Raw genomic sequence first — 11,666 nt, 5'->3', positions numbered from 1 at the left:
GAATTAGTGGATTGTAGGGTCTATTTTCTAAAATGGTAAGTTTTTACTTTTAGAAACTGGCCTAAAAAAATGAAAGAATTTTTATTTTTAGGGAATAGAGAGTAGAAAATATAAAACTAAAAAAAATTTCTATGCATATTTTCAATTAGATCTATAGCACTGGCTACCTATGCAATAGCTCATTGAACCGTCTCAACTCTCCTCCTCTATTAATCCTCAAACATGCACCTTGAAGCCGTTATTTCCATTCCTAGTTCTAGGGATGTCAATGCAACATAAAATCCGTGGATCGCCTCAATAACCTGTTAAATTTATAGGATTAGAGTTGTAAATTTATAACAAAAAAAAATCGATTAGTTCATTACCAATTAATCCGCAATTTGAGCAACGCTAACCCAACTCCAATGGATTTGGCTAAATTGGTACACTCCAAATATAACTATTGCATAGTATTTCGTAGCCCTGCTTATTCAACAGATTCCGGTTCTAACCGGATCGGTTGGCCGGTTAACTGGTTTCAATTTTTCATAAATCTCGGAACCGGCCGGTTAAAAACTGGCTGGCTTCGGTTTCGAACCGTAACTGATGTGTAATTTTAGTCGAATTTATTTATAATTTTAAATAATTCAATACTAAAAAAATAATAAGCGAACATCTCGAAATATAACAAATAAATATACAAAAATACAAACCAACAATACAATAATATTCATGTATGGGTAAGAGTGATGCCAAGTGTAGTACTCCCTCCGACCCATAAAAGATGGCACACTTGGGTAGTGACACGAGATTTTAAGAGATTTTGTTTTGTGTGTTAAGTGATGAGAGAAAATAATATATTTATATTACTGTGGAAGAGAACTTTTTTTTTTAAAAAGGAAATGTGATATCTTTTGTGGGAGAAACTAAAAATGAAAGTGTGACATCTATTATAGGACGGAGATAGTACTATTTTGTAAAAAAAATCATCAAACGAATTAACAAATAGTAAATCGGTGTTGGCAATTCTTTTATAAAAAGGAGTTATAAAATTTAGCAATTTTTTTTTATAAAAATGTGTTTTAAAATTGAATTCCATTTTCCCTTTTTTGGCTGAATAAATATTCAATGGAATTTCCAATACTAATTGATCTTGTTGTGACTTTTTGGTTTAAAACAGAACAATTAATAAATTATTCACAAACATGTTAAACTCTTATGTTAAATGAATTGTTACGTCCAATTTGTTATAAAGTTAAATTTCTATTATAATTGTATTTGTGTAAACTCTTTTAGATATGAAAAATAAACTTAGATGTCCTACTCATTGTAATTAGTTCATCAAGATTGGATAATGCAAATAATTATAGATTAAAAGCATCATAGTTTAAATTAGAAAATATGGAATAAAAAAATGAGAGAAGAAAAAGATAATGGCGTGGGAAATGAAATGAAGGAGATGGGGTATTTAAATTAGAAAATATGGAATAAATTTTTTTTTTAAAAAAAGAAATCGGGATCGGCCTTGGCTGTTCCAACGACCATATGGGAAGAACCTTTGATAGGCCTTCTTCTTGCAATGGTTGGCCGGACCGGCCCCTATCATCCAACAATTGTGAATGCTCTTGTACTATACATATGGTGCGGAATCGGGGTCGTTGATGACCGGAACAACAACCGGAATTGCACCTACTTGAATTGAACTACGAACAGGAGAATAGAACGAAGAAGAAGAAGCAATTTGCATTAAGATCTGGAATGAATTACAATTGAAGAGAATTCATCTTATATAGAGATGTAACTCTCGTAACTAACTTTTATCAACCTAATCAACTGGCAGTTATGAAACTAACTAACTGAGCTGACTACTCTTCTTTCTGCCACGTGTCCTCTGCTTCGGTTACTCCTCTTCTGCCACGTGTCATCTGTTTCCGTGCTTATTTCGTATTGTGCTCACTTTCATGCACCAAATCTCCCCCCTCCAATTAACCTTGTCCTCAAGGTTGAAAATGTGGATAACGCTCTTGAATGTCGTGTAGAAATTCCCAAGTAGCATCTTCCGGGAAGGAATTCGCCCAATGTATTAAAACTTGGGTCGCCGGTTTGTTGCCACGCTTCACCAAACGTCGTTCAAGTATTTGCACCGGTTCCAAGAATGTGGAGTTTCCTACTGCTGGAAGTGTGCCGTGTAATTGAGACAAAGGTCCCATCTTCTTCTTCAATTGGGACACATGAAAAACAGGGTGTATTTTTGAATCAGCCGGCAACGCTAACTTGTATGCCACTTCACCAAACTTATCAATGATTTTGAAAGGGCCGAAATATCTGGGGCTCAACTTATGGAATTGTCGGTCGCGTAATGTGTTTTGGCGATATGGTTGTAACTTCAAATAGACCCAATCACCCACATTAAATTTGCGGTCGGATCGACGCTTGTCATGCTGCTGTTTCATTCTCTTCTGGGCGCGTCCAAGGTGATGTTTGGGGACTTCTAACATAGCTTCCCTTGCCAACAAACTCTCATTAACATCATGAACCGACGAATCACCTTTGAAGTAAGGTATGTGAATAGGTGGAGGGTATCCATATAATGCCTCAAAAGGAGTGGTTTGTATGGCTGAATGGAATGAGGTGTTGTACCAAAACTCCGCCAAGCTAAGCCATTTGCTCCAATCGGTCGGTTGGTCACCACACATGCAACGAAGATATGTCTCGAGGCAACGATTAACCACCTCTGTTTGGCCGTCAGATTGTGGATGGTAGGCGGTTGACATGTGTAATTCAACACCTTGTAGCTTAAAAAATCCGACCAGAAGTTACTCATGAAGACTCTGTCTCTATCGCTGATAAGGATACTCGGTAAACCATGAAGCTTGAAGATGTGGTCTAAGAAAGCTTGAGCTACTGTCATAGCCGAATAAGGATGTATAAGGGACATAAAATGTGCATATTTTGTAAGCCGATCCACTACCACTAAAATGGTAGATTTCCCATGCGAAAGGGGAAGGCCTTCAATAAAATCCAAGCTGATTTGAGACCAAGCCTCTTCAGGTATTGGTAGAGGTTGTAGAAGACCGGGGGAAGCACTATTATCATATTTGTATCGTTGGCAGGTGTCGCATTCTCGAATAAAATTTCTTATTTGTTTCTCCATGTTGACCCAATAGAACAAGGAAGAGAGTCGTTTGTACGTAGCCAATACTCCTGAATGACCCCCTGTACTGGACGTGTGGAACAGCTGGATTATCTTAAGTCTCAGATCCGGATCATTACCAACTACTAGTCGACCTTTTCTTCTTAGTTGGTTGCCAATCCAAGAGAACTTCGAATTAGCATCAGGATTTTGTTGAAGGTCATTAATCAGTGTCTTTAATTGAGGATCAGCTTCCCATGTAGCTTGAATCATAGGATATATATCAGTGGAGATGGTTGTCAAGGCCATACAGAAAATTTCTGATGAGTGCACCCTTGATAGAGCATCCGCAACTACATTCTCAGCGCTCTTTTTGTATGTTATTTCGAAGTCAAAAGCCATCAACTTAGATAACCAACTGAGTTGAACAGGTGTGGAGAGTTTCTGTTTCAAAAGATGACTCAGTGTCTTGTGATCAGTCCTCACTTCAAACGGTTTTGTACTGAGATAATGGCTCCAATGTGTTACTGCAAAGACAATAGCCAATAGCTCTTTATCATACACGGATAGAGCTCTATTTCTTGGTGAGAGTGTCTTGCTAATGAAGGCAATAGGGTGATTGTTTTGCATCAAAACAGCCCCAATTCCATAACTTGAAGCATCAGTTTCTATCACAAAAGGAAGAGCAAAATCGGGCAATGCCAATACTGGAGGAGAAAGCATTGCTTCTTTAAGTTTAGCAAAGGCTGCATCAGCAGCAGCATCCCAATTGAAAGCATCTTTCTTAAGTAGATCAGTGAGAGGTCTGCAGATTATCCCATATCCTTTGATAAATTTTCTGTAATAACCTGTTAATCCAAGAAAACCCCTAAGCTTAGATACATCAGTAGGAGTAGGCCAATCTTTCATGGCTTGAATTTTCTTAGGATCAGTAGAGACACCCTCTTTAGATATAATGTGGCCTAGGTATTCAACCTTACTCTTTGCAAAGTCACATTTACTTTCCTTAGCAAAGAGAGTATACTGCAGTAGTTTCTTGAAGACCATTCTTAAGTGATTCAAATGAGCTTCCATATCCCTGCTGTATATCAGTATATCATCAAAGAAGACAAGTACAAACTTCCTCAAGAAGGGTCGAAATATATCATTCATTAGACTTTGAAACGTGGCTGGTGCGTTGGTGAGTCCAAAAGGCATCACCGCAAATTCATAGTGACCATCATGGGTACGGAAAGCTGTTTTAGGAATGTCTTTAGCCTCCATTCTAATCTGATGATAGCCGGCTCTTAAATCAATCTTGGAGAAAACCGTGGCTCCCTTCAACTCTTCCAAAAGTTCATCAATGATAGGTATGGGATATTTATCTTTGATTGTGATCTTATTCAGCTGTCTGTAGTCCACACACATGCGCCATGTTCCATCTTTCTTCTTTACTAAAACCACAGGAGAAGAAAACGGGCTAGAACTCGGTTGAATAAAACCTTGCTTAAGGAGATCAGACACCTGTTTCTCAATGATATTCTTCTGTATAGCTGAGTGTCTGTAGGGTCTAGAGTTCACTGGAGAGGAGTCCAGAGCTAATGTGATTTTGTGATTATGAGATCTCAATGGAGGTAGAGAAGATGGTTCTGCAAAAATAGCTTTGTGTTCTTCCAGAAGCAGTTGAACATCAGTGGGAAGTGAGGCTTCAGTTTCTGCATTTGTTCAACAGAAAGTAGTGTTGGGGTTCTTTCTTCAGTCACTCTTATGCAGCATAACTGTATCCCTTCATTATGAATCAAGAGCTTGTTCATCTCCTTCTCTGAAACCTTATGGACTTGCAGCTCATTGTGACCCCCTCTAACCAAATGTCTGCGGCCATTTAATGTAAAATCCATGGTTAAGTTTTTGAAATCCCACTGTATAACGCCTAATGTCTCCAACCATTGTATTCCCAATACCATGTCACAACTTCCCAGAGGAAGAAGAAGGACATCAGTGATAAATGGAGTACCCCGCAAAAACCACTTCATTCCTTTACACATCGATTGACATTCCAAACGATTACCATCAGCCACATCCACCATCACTGGTGTTACTGATGTCAGTTGAAGACCCAACTTCTTTGCTAAATGTAGATCAAGAAAATTATGTGTACTACCTGAATCGATCAAGATATGAATGGCTTTCTTCCCCACACGACCAGTGACTCGCATGGTACGAAAACCTCTTGATGGAGAGCCATTTATAGCATGTATTGATATCAGGGGATTCTCATCCTCATTTAACTCATCCTCTTGAATCTCAGTATCAATAGGTAAGTCTCTCACACCATCATCTATCTCTAACAAGTACAGTTGTTTCCTAACACATCGGTGCCCTCTTTCAAATTTCTCATCACAGCCATAACATAAACCTTTAGCTCTTTTTTCAGCCATCTCATCTTCTGTTAATAAACGTCTAGTTTTTACAGCAGGTATAGTAGGTGTGGGTAATAGTGGTGTTGAATGTGATGTAGATCTAGCATCAGTGGTAGTAAATCTCTTAGAATTGTAAGGCATAACCTCTTTAGCATTAGTCGACAGATCCTGAAGTCTAGCTAAAGCATAAGCATGTACTAGAGTTTGTGGCATGAACATTCTGACAGCTCTTTGTACATGAGGTTTCAATCCGTTGATAAAATGGCTAATAGCATATGATTCAGATAATGAGACTCTACCAAGCAGCAATTCAAATTTATCATGGTAGTCAGCAAACGAACCTGTTTGCTTGAGTGATAAAAGCTCTGTCATTGGATCACCGAGAAGCTGATCACCAAATCGAGCTTCCAAAGCACGCAGAAACAGTAGCCATGGTGTATTCATTGGACGATCATGATATTTTGCCCAGTTTTGGAACCATTGAAGTGCGCGGCCTTCAAAATTAATCACTGCCAATCGCACTTTTGATTCGTCCGGTGTTAAATCCACCTCAAAAAAATGATCACAACGGAGAATCCAACCGGTTAAATCCTCTCCATTGAAGATAGGAAAACCAACCTTAGATTGGCGAGTTGCAAAGTATTGTTGCCGGTGTGGAATTCCTCCAGTAAATTGAGTAGAATGAGTGCCTTCTGGTGGTTGAGTGAAACGAGACATCAACTCATTTTGTTGTAGCTGAAGAGCTAAGAGTTCCTCTCGAAATTCCTTCATAGCGAGCTCGCGCGCCGCCTCAGATTCTTCCCGACGCTTCTCGGTGTCCACAAGTTTCGCAGAGATTTCAGCCATAGTAGCTTTGACCGATTCCTCCAATCTCCGCATGTCAGTAGAGCGTGTGTCCACCATCTCAGGCCTCGGATCAGAACGGCTGATACCACTTGGTGCGGAATCGGGGTCGTTGATGACCGGAACAACAACCGGAATTGCACCTACTTGAATTGAACTACGAACAGGAGAATAGAACGAAGAAGAAGAAGAAGCAATTTGCATTAACATCTGGAATGAATTACAATTGAAGAGAATTCATCTTATATAGAGATGTAACTCTCGTAACTAACTTTTATCAACCTAATCAACTGGCAGTTATGAAACTAACTGAGCTGACTACTCTTCTTTCTGCCACGTGTCCTCTGCTTCGGTTACTCCTCTTCTGCCACGTGTCCTCTGTTTCCGTGCTTATTTCGTATTGTGCTCACTTTCATGCACCAACATACAAAATATTTTAAAATAGTGGAGTATAAAATGTTTTGAATTTATAAAAATTATATGGCATAATTTTATTGCTATCGGCGCCTGTGAATTTGTCATTCTCATTCTCCTCCAATGGCTACTCAAGGTCAAGTCATTACTTGCAAAGGTATCCATCTCTTCGATTTCCTTGTGTTTCTCTGCCTATCAATTGAGTGTTTTGTTGATTGATTACTTTTCCCCTTTTCTTTTACTAATATTTGTAGCGGCGGTGGCCTGGGAACCCAATAAACCCCTGGTGATCGAAGAGGTGCAGGTGGCGCCGCCGCTAGCCGGAGAAGTCAGGATCAAAATCCTCTTCACCGCTCTCTGTCACACAGATGCCTACACCTGGAGCGGCAAGGTAATCCCTACTGCTCACACAGATCTGGAGGAAAATGCTACTCAATTACACATTCATTTTACAAGGATTCATAAGGAGTTTATTCAATTTGATCCTAAATGTGAAATTTATGAGTATATTCTGTTCATATGTGTGAATATGTGTTTTCTGTGAAGTAAAGAGGAAGTTGAACTTTTTCAATAGGTATATGCTCTAGTGAAGTATCATTTGTGTTCTCTCAATTTGGGTGTATCCAGTCTGATAAGCACGAGACTTAAGAAAATGATATTTATTGAGATAAGTGGAGAGAATAAATAACAGAGATGATAAAGCAGAGCGGATCTCCTACTCCAACACTCACAACAAAATAAAATAATGTTATAAACATGTAAGTGATGATAAAGTAGTAGAGATAAAAGAGAGTAAAGAATGAGAAAGTAAAGTAAGAGAGACTAGATGCTTTGTTTTTAGCTAAAAAGGGAAATCAATCACTTGTAGTGGGAAAACCAAAAAAGTGAAATCAATCACTTGCGGTGAGACGGAGGGAGTGCTATTTAATGGTGGTTTGGATCGTTATCAGTGTTTGAATACAATATATTACCAGCACAATCATACCGACAGGCGACAGCAAACCTGATCTTTTTATTATCTTCGTTGCAGGATCCTGAAGGTCTCTTCCCGTGCATCCTTGGTCATGAAGCTGGTGGGTATGTTGTTAAATGCTAGTACTTTTTTAAAGAACTATTAGCTTTTCTGACTTTGCTTATGTCAGCAATATGACATAGCATTGGACACATTTTGCTTTTGGGATCTCAGGATAGTTGAGAGTGTTGGTGAAGGTGTGACTGAAGTTCAACCGGGCGATCATGTTATTCCCTGTTATCAGGCTGAGTGTAAGGAATGCAAGTTTTGCAAATCTGGTAAGACGAATCTTTGTGGGAAAGTCAGGGTAGCTACTGGAGTTGGAGTTATGTTGACTGACCGCAAAAGCCGCTTTTCAATCAATGGAAAACCTATCTATCATTTCATGGGCACATCAACGTTTAGTCAGTACACTGTTGTTCATGATGTTAGCGTTGCCAAGATTGACCCCGTAGCACCATTGGAGAAAGTGTGTCTGCTTGGTTGTGGTGTTTCAACAGGCAAGCATCTTTCACATAATCTGGTGGTTGAATATCAATAATTTATCGATGTAAAGGGTCAGACGATCAGTTTGATTGGCGTTACACTCTTGACGCTACCTGATTAAGGTAGTATATCACGATTCATGAAGTCTTTCTTCTGGCGAACTTAACAAACTCCTATGTGTAACATACCTCAGCCATCAATATTTAATCTCTGGGCATGATTAATTTCTTATAGGTCTTGGAGCTGTTTGGAATACTGCAAAAGTCGAACAAGGTTCCATAGTTGCTGTATTTGGTCTCGGCACTGTTGGACTTGCTGTGAGTTTTCTTTAGTATGATTGACTTCTTGGCTTGATCATACGAAGAATATGACGAATACTTCTGATTCAGGTGGCAGAGGGTGCAAAAGCTGCTGGAGCTTCCCGTATCATAGGGATTGATATTGACACGAAAAAGTTTGATAGAGGTACTCCACCTTCTTCACCATCCCAATAAATGCATATAGTACCATACCACTAATTTCTTATGCAATCAATTAGATTTCCACTGCATGATATTTATTGATGCTAAGAGTGTTCTGCTCTTGTTGTAGACATGTGCTTGGTATGTAAAAAATTCATGTAAAACTGAGAATTCAACTCTTTATTTTCTTCTTAGGAAAGATGAAGTAAAAGTAGTACTTCAGATTTTTCTCATGCTATAAGCGAAGTTGCATATCTAGAGACATACGGGACATGAAACTGATCTGTTTTTACTAATCAAAATATTTAATATGAAAATCTCGTGTGCCTTTGTAGCTTTAACATGTTAAGTCATCGTGTGCTTAATGGTGTCCTACAGACTTCTTCTAATGTAAAACTATCTTCCATTAAAAAAAAGATACTAATATAAATCCTTGTCGTTTGGTCTAGAGTCTCATAGCTCTAGCTCTAGTTCTAGAATACAAAAAAAATTATTGAGGGGACATCTTTGTGTCTCAACTCTAATAATTACTAGGAAAGTAAACCAGTGCTACAAAAGTTCTAACTTTTTTATTCCTGATCTTGCTGTAAATTGCGATGCACAGCAAAGGACTTTGGTGTGACCGAGTTCCTCAACCCAAAGGATCACGAGAAACCAATCCAGCAGGTCATTGTGGATCTAACAGATGGTGGTGTTGACTATAGTTTTGAATGCATTGGCAATGTTGATGTAATGAGGGCTGCTTTAGAATGCTGCCATAAGGTAGGTAACTAGGTATTATATCGCCACAAAATTATATGTTATCGTATAAAGATGCACAAATTACTGATCGTTTGTACAAAACTTTTAGGGTTGGGGAACATCAGTTATTGTAGGCATTGCAGCTTCTGGTCAAGAGATCTCCACACGTCCTTTTCAGCTGGTGACTGGCCGTGTCTGGAAGGGCACAGCATTTGGTGGTTTCAAAAGTCGCTCACAAGTACCTTTGCTTGTCGACAAGTATCTAAAGAAAGTGAGTGCATTCTCAGCTCTCCTTAATCTGTCGGATAATTTAATCTCGTCAGCCCTTCCCACATTCTGCTTGCTCTTCTTACAGGAAATCAAGGTTGATGAGTACGTCACCCACAATTCTACACTGCCTGAGATCAACAAAGCCTTCGATATGATGCACGAAGGAATGTGCCTTCGCGTTGTGCTTGACATGTTCGTATAATGGTTCCACGTGCTGTAGTTAAAAAATGGCGTCTGCCTTCAGTACGAGCTGTCGTTTATTTGACTGTCTCCTTTTATTACTGTGGTTGATGCTTTCTGTTTATTACCACCCTATGCTTTCTAAGACACTGTTTTCACCATCAACAACTGAATTCTAGCAATTATGCAATAAAGCTTTGAATTTTCATGCACACATTGTCTATGGCTCTGTAAGATTGAGCATTAAGTAGAATGGTGAAGTTTAACATTTTCCAATGTAAATTACTCTTACTCTTAGCTTCCATTGAGATTATTGTTAAACTGGAAATGTGGTAAATTTGACAAGCTATAAACCTAGTGGGATAACAAAGAAAAATACCCAAATATGCTGATAGATAAAGCTCTGATATGTACTCATTTCGTCATAGAAGTCCTATTTCATTCCGGCACTGGTTTTAAGAAATGTTAAGAAAAGTGAATGTAAGAAAGTTAGTGGAATATGGGGTCCACTTGTATAAATTAGTTTTAAATGATATGTGAGTAGAATGAGTTAGTAGAATGTAGTGTCTCGCACCAAACGATCAACGTGACAAAAACCAACACCAAACCACTACTAAACTAAACTAAAACAGGAACCAAGTGTGTATGCGAAGGAATTTAGGAGTTTGTGTGTTGGGAGCCCACATTTCAGCCCTAGAAGAGAGGTGAAGTCTACTGAGTGCCAAGAGCTGGAAGCTGCCTCCTTCCTCCTTCTCTATTTTCATTTATAGGAAGAAGTGAGGTCTTGATCCCTAGGGCAACTGTCCTTCGAAAAATCTTTCTTACCCTTCGCCCGTGGGGATTTTTCTTGTGTGACACTCAATCTTCTAATCGGGTGCTCCTGCCGCATGCCATGTAGTCTGACTTGATCCGTTTGCGGAGCAAATTTGACTCCTCCTTGATCCGTTCGTCCGCCCAGCTGATCCTCTTGTTCTCTGAATATGGCGGACTTTCCCACATACCTGGCTCTAAATTGGACGTTAGAATACAAAATTTGGTGTAGTTTTATCACAGAACACATGCATGAAATGAGCCTCATCAGATACAAAACAAGCGAATGAACATAGAATTTTAGGATCCAAAACACAATCGACTTCCTTGAATTTTGGTCTCTAGAGTTATTAAGTCAGTCACTTAACTAGATTAAACCCTCTCCCGAGGTGAGAAATCCATAGATTAGGTGTTGAAATCAAAGTCCCCTTTAAATCTCTAACATCTAACTCCCAAAAGATCGTTAAGACCAATGACCTTACGTGAAACCTCAACTATCCCGAGTTCTATTGAATTAAAGTGTGAATTATCCCTTTTCCAAGTCAACTATTTCGTCTCCCGAATCCTCTAATAAACTCTAACATGTATTCAAGAGGTAGCTAATCAATTGAATATAGAAGGCACAAGGATAAATCAAATAACCAGAAGAGCTAATAAGGAAAAACAATTGAATATCTTCACCAAAAATTCCACAATTGATGTTTATTGCTCATAGATAGTGAAAACAATAAATATAAATACAAGACTTGAAAGAAATAGATAAAACCCAAGGTTGAATCTTCAATCTTCACTCTCTCTTGCCTGGATCTGCAGAGTTCCGCTCCAATGGAAGATGGATGAATTATGTGGAATATGGGATGTAAGAATGTGTAGAGATGAAGAAGGATTGAAGGCTCTGAGATAAAGATTATGAATTAGGTTAGAGGTATTTATAGGCT

At 38.8% G+C, this 11,666-nt stretch overlaps 1 protein-coding gene across 1 annotated transcript; it reads left to right on the top strand.

Annotated features, from left to right (window-relative positions):
• The first annotated feature begins 6,800 nt into the window (after nt 1-6,800).
• LOC121762742 (alcohol dehydrogenase class-3-like) lies at nt 6,801-10,130 on the top strand. The gene is made up of 9 exons (XM_042158723.1): nt 6,801-6,925; nt 7,023-7,159; nt 7,799-7,845; nt 7,955-8,280; nt 8,501-8,583; nt 8,656-8,731; nt 9,332-9,489; nt 9,578-9,739; nt 9,824-10,130. The coding sequence occupies exons 1-9, from the start codon at nt 6,892-6,894 to the stop codon at nt 9,938-9,940; spliced, it is 1,140 nt and encodes a 379-aa protein (XP_042014657.1). The 5' UTR covers nt 6,801-6,891; the 3' UTR covers nt 9,941-10,130.
• The last annotated feature ends 1,536 nt before the right edge of the window (nt 10,131-11,666 follow it).

Source organism: Salvia splendens, chromosome 13, assembly GCF_004379255.2.
Source record: "Salvia splendens isolate huo1 chromosome 13, SspV2, whole genome shotgun sequence".
NCBI classification, from domain to species: domain Eukaryota; kingdom Viridiplantae; phylum Streptophyta; class Magnoliopsida; order Lamiales; family Lamiaceae; genus Salvia; species Salvia splendens.
The sequence above is the reverse complement of the archived record's forward strand: the minus strand, read 5'-3'. Positions and strand labels throughout refer to the sequence as shown.

Coding starts and splice junctions, on each gene's coding strand:
- LOC121762742 (XM_042158723.1), top strand. CDS start 6,892: ATGGCTACTCAAGGTCAAGTCATTACTTGCAAAG. Junction 7,846..7,954: donor CTTGGTCATGAAGCTGGTGG/GTATGTTGTTAA, acceptor TTGGGATCTCAG/GATAGTTGAGAGTGTTGGTG. Junction 8,732..9,331: donor CACGAAAAAGTTTGATAGAG/GTACTCCACCTT, acceptor TGCGATGCACAG/CAAAGGACTTTGGTGTGACC.